This window comes from Capsella rubella, unplaced genomic scaffold (assembly GCF_000375325.1).
Source record: "Capsella rubella cultivar Monte Gargano unplaced genomic scaffold, Caprub1_0 scaffold_6, whole genome shotgun sequence".
Taxonomy (NCBI): domain Eukaryota; kingdom Viridiplantae; phylum Streptophyta; class Magnoliopsida; order Brassicales; family Brassicaceae; genus Capsella; species Capsella rubella.
The window spans coordinates 15,659,626-15,675,253 of record NW_006238918.1 but is presented as its reverse complement, the minus strand read 5'-3'; the positions used below and the strand labels follow the sequence as shown (position 1 = coordinate 15,675,253).

Below are 15,628 nucleotides of genomic sequence, written 5' to 3'. Positions count from 1 at the left end.
ACCATGCCTCACAAGCTTACTGATTAGATAAGATTACATGAAGTACTTCTCCAGATTCAATAAAACACTTGGAAAAATTAATATTCAGCAAGAAGAAAAACATGGTATGGTTTGTTACAACAAAAGACAAGGTGTGTATAATTAAAGCAAAATATTCTTAAGGACTAAAAGAACAATCATTATGAAACAAAGTATAAGGAGTATCGTCGCACATTTCACCATTGGTCCTTCTCTTTGTGTTCTCTCCGCCTATTCAAAAGATGGGAAGTGAGATAAGGTGAAAATTATGTAGTATTCACACAGAGTTTATGGTAAAGAATCAAACCTTTTGTAGTTGTTTAAACCCTTCCTCAACAGATGTAGAAACATTTTGGACATTGTAATCTATCCGATCAACAATAGTGCCCTAATTGATACAAGAACATAAGAAAACTAATTGTTGAGAAACCAACAAAAACTCTGTATCCATATATGTAATTCATATGCCTTTAATTTATCTGTCAGCAAGAAGTAACCTGGTCAATCACAAGAGCTGATAAGTCCTTCATTATCTGAGCAAGGTCATTCACGGACCCCAAAACCTAAAAGGAAAGTTTAAGTTAATCACCCTAGAAAAATGAAACAAGCAGCTCCCTAAAATGTGGTATAGTAACAGCTTCCAAGCTACCTGTTGTATCTCCCTTTCCCTTTCCGCTGAGACATGTTGCCCTTTCTTCATCTTGATTGTCTGGTAATCATCAAAACCCTAAGATTTGTTGAAGACCAGTGATTCTCATTATAATATTGGCAGTGTAAGGACGGCAAAGATAGTTTGGATAAACATAATTGTTCTAGCTTGACAACCATAACAAATGTTTCGTAATGTATTTTACACATCGATTAAGCACTTACCGAACCACCAAGTTCATCTTCTTCATCCAGTCTCGACATCTTTCCATTCATGTTAAATTCCAAATCTATTCCATCCTGACCCTGTGAATTGAGAAGTCAAATATATATAAGAGCACGAAATTCGTCCATGTTAGGATACATGAATATCCCAAGAATCACATATTTTTTTGTTTGTTTCTTAATACAAAAGGAAACATACCTCTTTCTGCTGTTGGAGACGTTTCAAATACGTAGACTGTTTTCTGCGGAGCTCCATGGAGAGGCTCTGAAGATCTGTTGCAAGAGAACGCTGTCAAAAACAGTATGTCAAAGAGTAGGTCAAGTCCATTGGAGAACCCCACTATACATGTATACAGAACTTCAACCTCATGCTATAAACTTAAAAACATATATTAAGCCAAAGTTTGCTATAATGGAAAAAAAAAACCAGAATTTACTTCATATAATTTTGCTAAATGATAATGTCCACAATATCGTAATCAACGAGTTTCATATGAGGATCATTTAACAACCACCTTACACTATCTGATTGTAACAGCCACACATTCTTTATCTTTAACATAGTCCAACAATACCTGCACATTTTTCCTGAGATTTGATTCTTCAGAAAGCCCTCTAGTCGATAACTTCTGCAATCTCTTTTCGGAATTCCTCAACAAATCCGTGATATCATGAATGAGCATCTCGACTTCACGTTGAATCCCTTTGTTATCTCCAAAAGTAGGCATCAGAGCCTTAGAATGAGCCTTCGATAATTCACCCATTTTGTCTCGCACCTTCTGTATATTAAATGTAACCTCCTCAGAATCGTCAACCCAAGCTGGGGGCATACCAATTGTGAAGGCATCACTACTGCAAACATTCACCATAACAACAAAGTTTATATTTTTAGATAGCATATGAATACAAACTAACTGCACAAATATGTCAAAAGCAAGAAAACAAAGCTTTTAAAACCCAAAAATACTGTACATAGTCCAGTTCTTTCGAAAATTCCCAATCAATTCCGTGTTTGCTCTTATATATTTCCCAGAATTCCCCAATTTTTGCAGAATCAAATCACGAAAACGGAACAAAAACAAGAACTCTTATATAATTACCTTGACGGACCAGGATCATCGGAATTCAAAGGAGCATAAGAAGAGTGATTTGACCGAGAAAACGAACCGCTAACCATTTCAATCACCGGGCCACCGAAAGAATCAGACGCCGATAGAGATAAAGGAGCACGCGCGCTCTTACACGCATCCCTGTGTTTCCGGTACACCGTCGTTCGATTCCTCGTCGCCATCAATGCCAAATCAATTGGTTCTCAACAATAATATCTACAGTATAGTTTTCCCGGAAAATACACAAGATCGGATTCGAAGCTTTGTGTCGTCGGAAAAAAAAAAAGAAGCAAAACGAATCTGAATCGAAATAAACGCTTTTTCTTTAGCCGCGTGTTTAATGTTAACAGACTTAACAACGAAGGAGAATTATTTGGGCTTTACTTCAAATGGGCTTTAAAGGCCCAATGTAGGCTTTTTATGCCACTTGCGATATTGGGTCAATTTAAGTGTGTGGAGCACACGTTTTAAGACGAGGACGCAAAGACGAAAAGGCCCGTCGACTCTACGCGGCTAGAAGTCTACTGTTAGTGACCGAGTAGGGGTAGGTTGGTCATTGTGGGTTTACCTCAATAGATTCGTCTTGTCCATGGATTCTCCTTGTCGCCCTGAGGAGAAAGGAAAAATAAAAAAACGACCACATTTAAAGGTCTTGCCTTTTAGGTGTGTTTCCTCGCACTTTCAGGCTGAACAAAGTACTGACAGATGCTAATAAATACACGAGCAAGAATATGCTCGTTTAATTATAAAAAGGTGATCTGAGATTTTCAATTCAGGTTCTTTCTTTTAAGATTCAGAATCAAATGGAAGAAGCTTTGTTGGGAATTTGTGGGTTTGATTCTTCGAAGAGATATCGGTTAGAAGAACTTGCAAAGTATCAGTCTGGTTAGCTTCAAACTGGTTCTTTTTCCCCAATTGGATTTGGATTTGGCTTTGGCTTTGATTTATGAAAGTTTTAAAATTTGTTTATCAAATTTCAGTTTTTTTTTTTTTGGCTCTTACGGTCTAGTGGGTTTCAGTTTAGTAATTTTTTTCGGGATTTTGTGTATAACAGGTTCATGTATTGAGTTTGAAGATGTTGAAGAAGACGATGAGATGGAAGTGGATTATCCTTGCCCGTTTTGCTCAGATGATTATGATTTAGTTGAATTGTGTCACCATATCGATGAGGAGCATCAACTAGACGCTAACAATGGGGTAATTTCAGTTCATAGACACTGACTTTTTTACAAGAAGCTGTTAGTTGTGAATTTAGGCGACTTATCGTGTGATGATCGTTTGTCCTCTAGTGCTTTGCATGCTTACTTTAGTAGGTAGGATTGTGATTCTGTAATGAGAGTTGGTAGGGACCTCTTGGATTTTAGTTTACTTGGGTCATTTGTCTGATGCTATGAGGAACCATTTGGTGGTGAGAAAGGTTGTGCCTTGTGATCTCCAATACCTTTTTGAGCTTAAAGAGATCACCTTTAGAAACTTATAAGCTGTCAAGGATTCTGATAAAGTTGTAGTCTTTTAGTGATAAAGTTGTAGTCTTTTGGTGATGCTGAATGTAATAACTTCTTACAAATTCAGTTTTGGCTGTGATGTAGATATGTCCAGTTTGTAGCAGACGGGTGAAGATGCATATGGTTGACCACATTACCACGCAGCATAGAGATGTCTTAAAGATATCCTTTTTAGTTTACTCGTCTTGAGTTTCAACCATTAGTAGAAAACTTGTGAATTTTTTTTTGTGCATCTTCTAAATGATGGTATATTATATCGAGGTGTTTGGGTTCCTTGACGAAAATTTACCTTGAACAAAAGCAGAGACTTTACAAGGATGAGACATATTCAGCGTTTTCTCCAGGGACTAGGAAATACTTACAGTCTCTAATCGATGAGCCACTGTCTACTAATCATACATCTAAAAGTGTGCCTGACCCATTATTATCATTTATCTACAACTCACCGTTACCAAACCAGTCCAAGCTTGTACTGCCTGATTTATCAGGTAAAACAAGCATGGAAGACAAGAGCTCTATTAGGGATTCAACAGAGAAGTAAGCATCCATCTTTTTTGACATTTTTTCTCTGTTCTGCGTATCTTGTTTCACTTTCTCAAACCTTGGCTTAAAATTTGTTTTGTTTTTTGCATGTGCTTCAGAGATGGAAAACCGCTGTCTCCCTTGTCAAATACAGAGCTCCTAGAAAAGGCAAAGAAGAGAGAGTTTGTACAAGGTTTAATATCATCAACCATATTTGATCACATCGACAACTTTTGAGTCAGAATTAGAAAAGATGTGATACATTGTTTGAATCTTTGTTGCTCTTAGTTAAGTATTTATATATGAAACTCTGGCAAAGTACACCAAAGTAGTATATAGTATAAGCCCATGAGCGTCTGTTTATCTTCGAACATCTATATTGTTGGTTTACAGCTCATAATCCTTAAGTTACTTGAGGTCTGAGTTTCCTTAACAACCACTTTTTGCGTAGTTTTACATCTAGAGCCAAGAAAGTTTTCGCTTTGATTTCATCTTCAAGCAGATCACAAGCATCTAATATAAGTTCCTCATCCATGTCTGGTAACGCTTGAATAGCCTCAACAGCGTCCTCTATTGCCATGGATTGGGTTTCATCAACTCGAGCCTTCTTTGGATTTATAGGGATTGTATCAGTATTAGCAAGTTGATCTCTTTTGTTTTTGGGGTGGTCCAACAAAATAGAGTTGCTATCTTCTTCCTCAGCTGAAATTGACAAATCTGTGGTGGTTCCACCGGACTTGAATTCGTGGAATTCAGTTTCGGGGTCAAACCAATCCATAGCTACAAAGCAGTTGTTTTCTTCGATCTCAGAATCACCACAGAGCACACACAGATCTTTATAGTATGGAATTGGCCGAGTCATAAATTGCCTTGCGTCTCTGTGAGCCTACAATTGTTTCAGACAATATCGCATTTAAAAAAAGTGACCAAACACTGTAACTTTTGTATATTGAGCTTATACCATAGAAAATAATTACCTTGATATAGTCTTGCCAGACGTTATCATCAGCTGTAACCATTTGACGCTCATCATCCCAAGCAAACCCATCTGATCTAAGAAGACTCTTGATCGCGCTGAACTGTCTTCTTAGAGTCTTATACCGGTTCTTCAACACATCAACATCAAAGTAAGACTCAAATTTTGCATTGAAGAGATTAGCCATCTCAGTCCATGCTTGTTTCCGAAAAACACCTTCAATCTGGTTTCCTCTTCCCGCTTGGCCCAACATCAGATCAATGAAATATCTGTCCATTGGAGGATGCCAAGTAGTCCTGCACCGTGTAATGTTGCCTCCTTTTGAGTTAGACGTGACTGTTGAAGATTCACATATTCTGTTGTAACCTTCATCTTCCTGAATCAGTGTTTCTCCCTCAGTATTATTCTCCTCAGCTGAATTATATATATTGTTCATTCACAAATTACTTACGATCACAGACTACAAATTTAAAGGCTCATAAAGAGTCTTTGATCTTGGTAACGAATGGACAGGGAAGGACTCAAGTAACAATAGACGAAAGATTGTACCTTTGTGCTCAGACATTCCATCTGTGTAAATCAAGCAGAGATCTTTGTAATAAGGTATTGGCTTTATCCGAAAAGATCTCAAATCAGGATGAACCTTCAAGAAATCATAAGCAAAAACAAATCAATCCCGGTAAAAAATTTATCCTGAGAAGAAGAAAACACAGAGTCTCACAAGGAAACAAAACGCAAAAGACACCTTGAGAAACTCATCCCAAACGCAGTTATCAGCAACCACCATCTGTCTAGTTTCATCCCAACAAAAACCATCTTCTCTCAAAAGATTCTTCAAAGATTTAAACAAGTTCCTCAACGTCTTATGCCTGTTTTTCAAAACATCTTTACCATAAGGAAACTTGAATTTGGCAGTGAAGGAACAAGACATGAACTTCCAAGCTCGTTTACTAAACAAATGATCTTCGAATCTGTTGCCTTTTCTCACTTGTTCCACCATGAGCTCGATGAAGTACTGATCCATTTCAGGTGTCCACACCGTCCTTAATCTCTCATTGCCGTTTCTACTAAGTGTGCTCATTATGTAGATTACTCCCTCTTCTCACCTGCAAAAATTCGATTGCACGAACACGAATTGTGAAATTGAGGAGAAATCGAATTATGAAATCAGAAATCAGATTCGCGTAAGAAACAGGATCATACCCATACCTGAGATTCAAGTAAATTAGCTAGAGAGCAGAGGATGTCGCTTACAGATAGCTCCGGTGAACGGGAAATTGGAAATCCGGTGAGATTTTAGGGATAAGGTTGTCCAGGATAAGGTTATCTTTATTCGCGCAACCAATTTAGAAACATCAATGGGCTTATAATACTTTATTGGGCTTTAACTAATCATGGGCCTAAAATGCTAAACGACAACGTTTCCTCTAGGGTTTGTTTCTAGGCCGAAGGGACGTTTGGTTTTGCCTTCGTCGTCGTCTTCGCGAGAGATGTTCACAAAATTTTGCTGTTTAAATTGACAGAAGAAGGTTCCATCTCTTTTAATGCTATCTGAAGAATATCTCAATCACTGATTAGTACTGTAAGTTTCCTCTGGAGCTTAAGTCTCGTTAATAGTGACTACTGAGCTCATTTGTTCTTACCAATCCTGGGATTTCTAATTAGCTGTGTTTTGAGCTCAATTCGTAAAACTCATTAGCAGATTTTGATTTTTGCATTTTACTTCTGAGAGGTTTATGGAAACAAATGAGTAAAACTCTAAAATTCAGTTTCTTTCTTTGCTAAGCAGTCTTCATTTCATCAATTCATCACAGAGAAGTCGATGGGAAGCTTCAACGGAGACTCCATGGATGATTTCAAAGGCCTCCGGATAACTCAGCTCGATGATGACGACGATGAGGAGACTGCAATGGAACCAATTAACATTGATGAATTTGATGATGATGATGAGGAAGATGACGAAGATTATGAACCTGTGACGTTAGGTTTCGTAGAGAGTCCTCGATTCTCATGGTCAAATCTCCGTCAACTGTTCCCTAATCTAGCTGGTGGTGTTCCGGTACTATGTGAAAACATATTTCAATTTTTGCAATCAAGGTGTCGTCTTGTTTATGTGCTTAGGTGTTGATTCTTGGGTTGATATTTTTGATATAGGCATGGTTAGATCCAGTTAATTTACCATCAGGGAAGTCAATTCTGTGCGATCTATGTGAAGAACCTATGCAATTTGTACTGCAGGTAAGTTTCATACAACTTACTTTGTTGATCCAGCATGTTTTTTTCCGGTTTAATTTATGGGATTTGGGGGGGGGGGATTTGGCAGCTTTATGCTCCTATACCGGACAAGGAATCAACTTTTCATCGGACGTTGTTTCTCTTCATGTGTCCATCTATGTCTTGTCTCCTTCGTGATCAACATGAACAATGGAAACGTGCCCCTGAGAAGGCTATGCGGAGGTAGATAGACACCTCTTACTATACATATTGCATCTTTGTATTGTTTGTCTCCTCTTTAAGTGGGTTGTTACACTAAAGTACTGTTTTTATTCCTGAAGTACCAAGGTTTTCCGTTGCCAATTGCCTCGCGTTAATCCTTTTTACTCGAGTGAGGCTCCAAAGCACAATGGAACAGACAAGCCATCGGGAGATGGAGGTATTATTAACTGATTTATGGGTTTGACTAAATTCAAGAATTCTCTTGTAATCGTCAATTCTTGATATAATCTGCTTCACTTTTAGCTCCTCTTTGCACTTGGTGTGGAACGTGGAAAGGAGATAAAATATGTAGTGGCTGCAAAAGTGCTCGATATTGTTCACAGAAACACCAGGTGTGTGCATATTTGCATCGTAGTTACTGTTGTTCTACTAGATCCGCTCTTTTTAACAAATCTTTGTTAACTGTCTGATTTCCAGGCCCTGCATTGGCGCGTAGGTCATAAAACAGAATGCCAACAGCTTCGAACGGTTATCGAGACATCTGACGCAGATGCTGTCAATAATGGGGTCGCCCTAACTCAAAACCAGAAAGGTTAGTAAAATTCACAAACTTGTCCTAGCTTTGGAACAAAATTCACAAAAGTAATATTAACTTTTTGGTGTGTGCAGTTGCGAGTAAGAGTCTATGGAAAGAATTTGTTGTGATCAATGAGGATGAAAGTGAGTATGATACAGAGATGTCAGGAGATGATGAAATGGCTAAATCTTTGGTCTCAAAGAGAGAAGTTGACGACCAAATGAAATCACTAATGAACGATTTTGAGGTAAAGGCACTTGTAATGGCCATTTTTGCAAACTTCAAAATGACTCAAATGATTCTCAGCTTTCATGGTTGTACAGGGAGATGCTGATAAAAAGATTTGGGTCAATTTCCAGCAACGTGTAGCCAAAGCCCCTGAACAAGTTCTGAGGTGTGATTCAAACACACAGAAGTTGTGAATTCTTGCATACTTTTTTCTTGATTTTCTGCTGATAACATCAATTTGTGAAATACATATCGATACAGATATTCCCGGAGCTCTGGTGCTAAACCTCTTTGGCCAATGGCAAGCGGACGAGTCTCTAAATCTGAGATACCCAATTGCAAATCGTGTGGTGGTTCTCTTTGTTTTGAATTTCAGGTAATTCTTTCGCTTTTCACCTGGATTTGATGAAACTTGTACGGACGTGTTCTTAGTCACTTTTTTTTATTTATCTTTATAAACTGGTCAAATTGACCAACAATTTAAGCTGAATCAAATCAACTTTTAACCAATAAAAACACAATTTCATTTCTCTGTTCTTGATAATTTTAATGGCGGTTTTATCAGGTAATGCCGCAGCTACTGTTCTTCTTCGGCGGGAAGAACGATAGGGAATCTCTCGATTGGGCGACAATTGTGGTGTACACGTGTGCGAACTCATGTGACTCGAGCTTAAGTTACAAGGAAGAGTTTGTCTGGGTTCAACTATACAGTCAGACAACTTAGGATCTTCTCATCTCTGTTCCCTATTGCCTGTTGTCAGACAGAAGTTTTGTTCTTAAAGGGTTCCTTCCGATCGATCTGGACCTAATATTTGTAAACTTTTTATGAGTTTGTTTGTTATATATAGACTTTTTTACGAAAAGAAAATTAATACATAAATCTTTTTGTCATAATCCTGGATTTACAAATTTTTATAACTCAATTATCTATACAAACCAATAACAAGTGTTCACAAACCAACTTTTAGCAATAATTACGTGCAAAAACTTATAGATTAAGTAATAATGCGATGATTGAGAGAGAAAAGGGGCTCGAAGATATAGAATTAAGTCTCCTAAAACAGTACGAATTACTGACAAAGGTTCTCATATTTGTCACAAAAAAAAGAGTTTTCACAAAGCTGAAACACAAAAACCATTCAAAATTACTGCTAAAGAAAATTCACTACTGAGCAAACTTCTCACTTCTTAGACTTTTTCGCTGGTACCCTGCAAAATAAACAACCCCATGAAAAATGTTTAGAATGTGGCCACATCACATAATTTCTTTTGTTTTCATGTGATTAAGACCAAAACTTACTCAGTGGTTTGCGCAGGTGGTGCAACGGCAGGTATGTCTCCTCCAGGACCCTTGGCAAGACGCTCCTCTCGTCGAGCATGTTTCCTCTCTCGGCTAGCCTTGTTCTTAGCCCTCTTAGCCTCAAACTGGTCAGACAAAGTCTTCTCCCTAGCCTTCTCAGCCTTGGATTTGTGAATACTTTCCATCAAGACACGCTTGTTCTTGAAGACGTTACCCTTGACCTTCATGTACATGTCATGGTACATGTGTCTATCAATCTTCTTGGTCTCCCTATACTTCTTTAGAAGACGCCTCAGAACTCTCATCCTCCTCATCCACAATACCTTAGTTGGCAACCTTGCCTCCCGGGTACCCTTCCTCTTACCTTAACCATTATAGACAATAGCCACATCATAAAACATCTGTGGAGAGTTTTTACAAGATTGTGGGTTAAATGTTTCATACCATAACCAGAGTGACGTCCCTTTCTCTTGGCTATATTCAGTTGACGTGCTCTAGAACGTGAGTGGATCTTTGTTGGCTTCCTGATGATAAAACCATCCTTCACAAGCTTCCTGATGTTTTGGCCTATACGTTAGGCAACAATCCAAAACCATAATCAGAATTACAATCATTTGTCAAATGCATATAGATGCATCACCATATTATATCATAAACACACAGAAATCATGATCCAACAGTGTGCTATGGCATGTTGATTCCGTAACATATAGAAACCACAGACCATGAATCCGAGAAGAACATAGTGAACCCAAAGCTTAAACTAATCAATTTTTTTGAGAATTTTAAAATCAGATTACTATCTAATATCAACACCATTTCCTAGCTCCAATTCATCAGACTGAGTTCAAATCATTCAACGTCTCCTACACATTAAGCTACAGAAATCCTTAATCATCTGTATTTTCTACTATCTTCACCAACAAGCTTCAATCGCAGATATAAACCAGAACGAGACTGAGAAAGTTAAATCCAATCAACAACATGTGAAAGTATGAAGAACAACATACGCGAATTAGCCATGGAGATATCACTCCCTTCGTTCGGATCGAGCCATACTTTCCTCTTCCCGCACTTCAGCACTGATGCTGCGAGACGCTTCTGGAGCTTCAGCGAAACCATTTTAGCTGAGATTTTGGCGGAGAAGAGCTAATCGGAGAAGAGAAATATCTTTATATATGATATCTTCTAGGGTTACTCTTCCGCAAAAAGCTACCATTTTCTAATTGGGCCTTTCCGTCTAGCCCATTATAGGTCTACTTTTGAATTTAACACAAAGTTGCTTTGACACAAACGAATAGTTGAAATAAAATATTTAGACCGAAACAGATAAACTATACTTTTTACCCAAACGTTTACGTCATTTAGAACAAAACTACACATTTCCTACGGAACCCAAAATAAGACCATCATTTACATATGTGCGTTGACCTTCTTTCTCGTGACACAAAACTCTTTCAACCCAAAATAAGAAACATGTCAAAAAAAACCACCAATAGCCTAAAAATATGCTGAGAGGGAAGGCGACAACTTAAAAATAGAATAACCGATGTAAAATAATACTTAGAAAATAGAAAAACCCAAAAATACCTTTTTCTAAGCTCTTTAAATAACATATTTCAATTCGATTATTCTTTTTAATAATTAATAACTACGAGAAGAGAAGTTGAGAAAGGAAGAACAAAAAGAAACGATGAAAATGGTCGGAAAGATCTTTCTCATTTTTCTCTCCGTCTATGTTACCGTGACTATCGCTGGTAAAGCTCCACCACCGACATTCACCGAGAAAGGGAAAGCTCTGGTGGAGAAACTTTGTGAAAAATCTGAAGACAAAGCCTTTTGCGTTGCAAGTTTGACATCACGTCCTGAGGCAGCAACCGCAACCGCACCAAAACTAGGCGTGATCGCTTTGAGCATCGCGTCCTCAAACGCTTCAGACACATCTTTCTACATCAAAGCCAAATTGAAGCAAAAAAACCTCGAGCCAGCACTAGAAGACACCCTCGACGATTGCTCTAAAAATTATTTAGATGCAGTCGCACAGCTCGATGATTCTCTCGCTGCTTTGATGCAAAACTCATTCATCGACGTGGATATTTGGCTCAATACAGCAATTAGTGACGGAGAGTCGTGTGAAAACGCTTTGAACGATCGTGCTGGTAATGATGCTGAACTTGCTCGTAGGAACACAAACTTGTTGAAGCTTTGCAAAGACGCTCTTCTCATTAACACTATTTTAACTCCCTAAATTTAAATTTGTTGCCGATTAATTATTTTATATTTGTGCACTTGTTTTTTTTTAAATGGCTCGTTGATTTGAATCGGGTGTAAAGTTAACGATATTTGAAGAACTTGTTTTTTGGGAAACTTTGAATGAGCATATGGGATTTTATAAATATGTGAATGTCTTCTTTATATTCCCCTAATAATGATCAATGAAAATAATCAAATTGTGTATTTTTATTACCTTTTTCTAGTATACAATATACACAATGTAAATTAAAGAAAATACTAGAAGTGGACCCGCGCTACAGCGCGGAGGAATATTCATGATTTATGCTACCGATAATAAATTATAATATATTATACTTCTTATTATTTCTACGGTAAATTATATATATGTACATGAGTTTAGCTTAAACAGTAGAGAAAAAGAAGCATTTAACAACTTGATTTGATATGTAATTTTCAGTTTGATCATATTAGTAGTAGAAATAATAATATAGGTAAAAAAATTTGGTGACCAAGAAAAAAGGAATAATATTCATTTACATTCTCACAATATATGTTGTGGCGAATTAAGCTGCAAAGAATTGTGTTCAAAGAAAAAATTATTTATAAGCCGCTTTCCTATGTGATTGTGAATTTGCAAGCCAACCCGTGATTTTTTAATTAAAATAAAGACATAAAATTAATAATGATTAAAAAATAGAAGTATAATTAAATAAATATATATAGTTCATAAATACCGTATAAATAACTTAAAAAAACTTCTTACAAGGATATGTAATTCAGTTTGACCAATTTATTAGTATCAAAAATAATAATACAGATAAGATATTGCATTTGAAAAAATTACATAATCACAATATATTTAATAAAAGACATTTAACTAATTCCAACTAATTAGCATTATTATTAATTTTATTACTATTATTTATGTATTCATATATGCATTTTTTATATTTTATACCAAATATTTTTAAATTATGTTTTTATATATGCATTTTTTATATTTTTTATATTTATAATTTTTGTTCAAAAACATTATATTTTTATTAGTTTTATATAAGAATTTCTTATACTAATTAAAAATTTTTTAAAATATTGCGATCTTTTATATTCATAAACATTTTCTCTTTATATTTTGCGTTAATATAGTTTTCTAAACTATAATAATGTAATATTAATACATATAGTACTTTCCTAAATTATATGAATTTATTATATAATTTTCGGAATAAATTTTAATTTAAAATACTTTCCAAAATTATAGGAAATTATTGTATAATTTTCGGAGTAATGCATAATTAACATAGTTTCCTAAATTATAGGAATATATTAATGGAGCTCATAAAAAAAAGGAATATATTAATATTTCCAAAATCAGTTCAGATTTTATGGTTTACTAGTGATGGATCCGCACGTACGTGCGGAGTTATTTTTACAAAATTACGATTTTTTAAGTAGATGTTATTTCGGTAAAATTTTGTTATATGAGTTTATTTGATAAACTATATATAGACATACAGTTGTAAAATATAGATATTGTATTACATGATAAAATTTTAAAATTTTTTAAATGAAAATGATAAGTGATATTACGTGTTTATTTTTTAAACTAATGAAAACATTTCTAACTGTTTGCTTAGAGATGTTCAGTCGGATTTGGGTTTGGCTTTACTTTGAATTGTTTTATGTGTAGTTTAGAATGGAAACCCGTCTTGTTTCTTTCCGTCTCGTCCTGACCCGTCCCGTCCCTTCCCGTCTTCCATCTGTCATAAAATTTCTATTCCATAATCGTTTCTTTTTAAAACATAATCATTTGCCAATGTTTATTATAAGAAACTTGGCAAAAGATTTAGACGGGATACTCATATTCCTTGTTTAAATATTTATTTTTATCAAACTAATAAAAATCTAATTATCAATCTAAGTCACATGCTCCCACCATTTTCGTTCACAATGCACTGTCTGTAATCCTAGCATAGACAATCCTTGTTCGATTTTTAATTTTATTGATCATTCAGTTTCATCTTTATTTCTCGTTACTTTCTTCAATTCAAAGATTCACGTTTTAGCCTTTTTGTTTTTTAAAGATTTAGGTATTTCTATTTTTTAATACATGGATTTATCGTAGTTTTGTTATCCGAAGTATACGTTATCTTCTTGTACCTGTCATTTCATGTCTAAATATTTGAAATAAATGGGAAAGTGGAAATTAAATTTAGCAATTTAAATTACATGTCCTCGTATTGTACTCGTAGTTTTATATTTGAAAGCTGAAAGTGAATTTAACTTTATGACCGTGTCTCATAACAATTATATCTAATCATGTTTTTTTTATGTGAAATAATTCAGATATTGTTTGTTTCGAATTATATGTTCCCGTCTCGTATCCATTCCTATAAGTTTATATATTTTTTTAATAAATAACACCATTTATATGTAAATAAATATAATTTTAATATATGTAAAATTTCATATAATTGTCCAAAAGTAGAGATTTATACGTCCCAAAGTTGAGTTTTGTTCAATATTTTGAGATTTTAAGAATTAAATATAACTACCAATTTTTTTATTTCAACCGGTTATCCAAAACTTATATATCATATTTGTCAAGGATAGTTTAAAATTTTACGTATATGTGAGATAATGTTTGTAGATGTTTATTTATTATATCATTTATATCATACCAATTTGACATTTTATTTGTTTTCAATTAGATTAAATCATTAAAAATATAATCCATTTATTATTTAAAAATTGGTAATAAGTCGTTAAAATCATTTAAATGTGATATATCCACTTGTTATTTAGTTTTAATCTTAATAGAAATTCTATATGTTTATAATCTCAAAATGTAGTTTATGATTTGATAAAACAATTATTTAATATTTGATAATAGTAATGATATGCAAATTGCCAATGGACGAAGGTTTATTCTGTTAAGATTGTGTGAAATTAATAAGAAAAAAGAAGTTTAGAATAATCATTAACTAACGGTTTGACCAAATAAAAATCATTAACTAATTGAATTAATGATAAATTTTGTAGATATCATTTGTGCTATAATTGCTAGATTGATATTTGAATATGAATATTTTTTATGTGAAAATAAGAAATTTATGTGATCTAGAATGTTTATTCGCATGATTTTAGCAAACAAATATTTAATTATTGATTTAGTTAAATTTTATTTATATTTAAAAATTATATTTAAAAATTATATAATTTTTTAAAATTTTATGATATGATCAGTTATGTATATATACTATGTAGAATTTGATTAGTTGATTATTTCATATGCTAACATATTTTTTTTATCTTTTTTTAATTTTCTAAAAAAAGTTATCTTTGTTATTTTAGATATGATGATTTTGTTTTATTAGATTTCATTCTATATAAATTATTAATTTCGAAATTATATTAACATATTAAATTAATAATAAATATGTTTATGTATATTCAAAATATATTTGTTTACATATATTTAGTTTTGAATTTAATTGTCCACTTTTTATGGTAAAAGATTATTATGATTTCCATAAATATAGATTGTTTTTGTTTTTGGTTTTGGTGTTGTTCTTTTTTTTTGCTGTCATTAATTCTGTTTGGCAACTGGTTTTATTTTCATGAAATGTTTTTTTAAAATTAGGGGGTGTTTGGCTTCAAGTTGTCCTTCCCAATTAATAGTATAGATATCTATATCCGAAATTTGATCCAAATTATAAGTATCCAATTAGCAAATTTTGGGTATTTTTGCTAAATTGACCCGACCCATTTCCTACTTGTACTTTTCTTTTACTAATATAGGGATGATACCATTTGTTACTTGAAATAGGATGTAAGAGTTGATACATC

At 34.3% G+C, this 15,628-nt stretch overlaps 6 protein-coding genes across 10 annotated transcripts; 3 read left to right on the top strand and 3 right to left on the bottom strand.

The window, feature by feature from the left end:
- Window positions 1-33: 33 nt before the first annotated feature.
- Window positions 34-2,305, bottom strand: LOC17881248 (syntaxin-42). 3 transcript variants are annotated; one of them, XM_006288158.2, is made up of 8 exons: window positions 1,992-2,305; window positions 1,467-1,743; window positions 1,091-1,180; window positions 892-972; window positions 668-745; window positions 516-581; window positions 326-406; window positions 34-249 (listed from the first exon to the last, which is right to left on the bottom strand). In XM_006288158.2, exons 1-8 carry the CDS (start codon window positions 2,180-2,182, stop codon window positions 142-144), a joined length of 972 nt encoding a protein of 323 aa, XP_006288220.1. In that variant the 5' UTR covers window positions 2,183-2,305; the 3' UTR covers window positions 34-141. The 3 variants fall into 3 exon arrangements, with proteins under 3 accessions (XP_006288220.1, XP_023636828.1, XP_023636827.1); XM_023781060.1 differs by having other exon boundaries at window positions 668-727; XM_023781059.1 differs by having other exon boundaries at window positions 1,467-1,740.
- Window positions 2,306-2,611: 306 nt separating this feature from the next.
- LOC17882738 (protein DEHYDRATION-INDUCED 19 homolog 5) lies at window positions 2,612-4,392 on the top strand. Its single transcript, XM_023780035.1, has 5 exons — window positions 2,612-2,885; window positions 3,055-3,197; window positions 3,590-3,667; window positions 3,795-4,042; window positions 4,147-4,392. The coding sequence occupies exons 1-5, from the start codon at window positions 2,804-2,806 to the stop codon at window positions 4,262-4,264; spliced, it is 669 nt and encodes a 222-aa protein (XP_023635803.1). The 5' UTR covers window positions 2,612-2,803; the 3' UTR covers window positions 4,265-4,392.
- On the bottom strand, window positions 4,387-6,331 carry LOC17883608 (L10-interacting MYB domain-containing protein). Of its 2 annotated transcripts, none has more exons than XM_023780032.1 (5): window positions 6,207-6,331; window positions 5,749-6,109; window positions 5,553-5,646; window positions 5,005-5,417; window positions 4,387-4,913 (listed from the first exon to the last, which is right to left on the bottom strand). In XM_023780032.1, exons 2-5 carry the CDS (start codon window positions 6,082-6,084, stop codon window positions 4,431-4,433), a joined length of 1,326 nt encoding a protein of 441 aa, XP_023635800.1. In that variant the 5' UTR covers window positions 6,085-6,109; window positions 6,207-6,331; the 3' UTR covers window positions 4,387-4,430. The 2 variants fall into 2 exon arrangements, with proteins under 2 accessions (XP_023635800.1, XP_006289855.1); XM_006289793.2 differs by having other exon boundaries at window positions 6,213-6,331.
- A 135-nt stretch (window positions 6,332-6,466) lies between these two features.
- On the top strand, window positions 6,467-9,124 carry LOC17884176 (programmed cell death protein 2). 2 transcript variants are annotated; one of them, XM_023780034.1, is made up of 11 exons: window positions 6,467-6,585; window positions 6,818-7,062; window positions 7,158-7,241; window positions 7,327-7,460; window positions 7,559-7,656; window positions 7,743-7,831; window positions 7,917-8,031; window positions 8,109-8,263; window positions 8,340-8,410; window positions 8,506-8,620; window positions 8,810-9,124. In XM_023780034.1, exons 2-11 carry the CDS (start codon window positions 6,826-6,828, stop codon window positions 8,966-8,968), a joined length of 1,257 nt encoding a protein of 418 aa, XP_023635802.1. In that variant the 5' UTR covers window positions 6,467-6,585; window positions 6,818-6,825; the 3' UTR covers window positions 8,969-9,124. The 2 variants fall into 2 exon arrangements, with proteins under 2 accessions (XP_023635802.1, XP_023635801.1); XM_023780033.1 differs by having other exon boundaries at window positions 6,793-7,062.
- A 134-nt stretch (window positions 9,125-9,258) lies between these two features.
- LOC17881731 (60S ribosomal protein L19-3) lies at window positions 9,259-10,697 on the bottom strand. The gene is made up of 4 exons (XM_006286692.2): window positions 10,555-10,697; window positions 9,989-10,111; window positions 9,545-9,908; window positions 9,259-9,453 (listed from the first exon to the last, which is right to left on the bottom strand). Exons 1-4 carry the CDS (start codon window positions 10,664-10,666, stop codon window positions 9,426-9,428), a joined length of 627 nt encoding a protein of 208 aa, XP_006286754.1. The 5' UTR covers window positions 10,667-10,697; the 3' UTR covers window positions 9,259-9,425.
- Window positions 10,698-11,203: 506 nt separating this feature from the next.
- Window positions 11,204-11,976, top strand: LOC17882922 (pectinesterase 3). Its single transcript, XM_023781577.1, has one exon. It carries the CDS (start codon window positions 11,238-11,240, stop codon window positions 11,790-11,792), a length of 555 nt encoding a protein of 184 aa, XP_023637345.1. The 5' UTR covers window positions 11,204-11,237; the 3' UTR covers window positions 11,793-11,976.
- The last annotated feature ends 3,652 nt before the right edge of the window (window positions 11,977-15,628 follow it).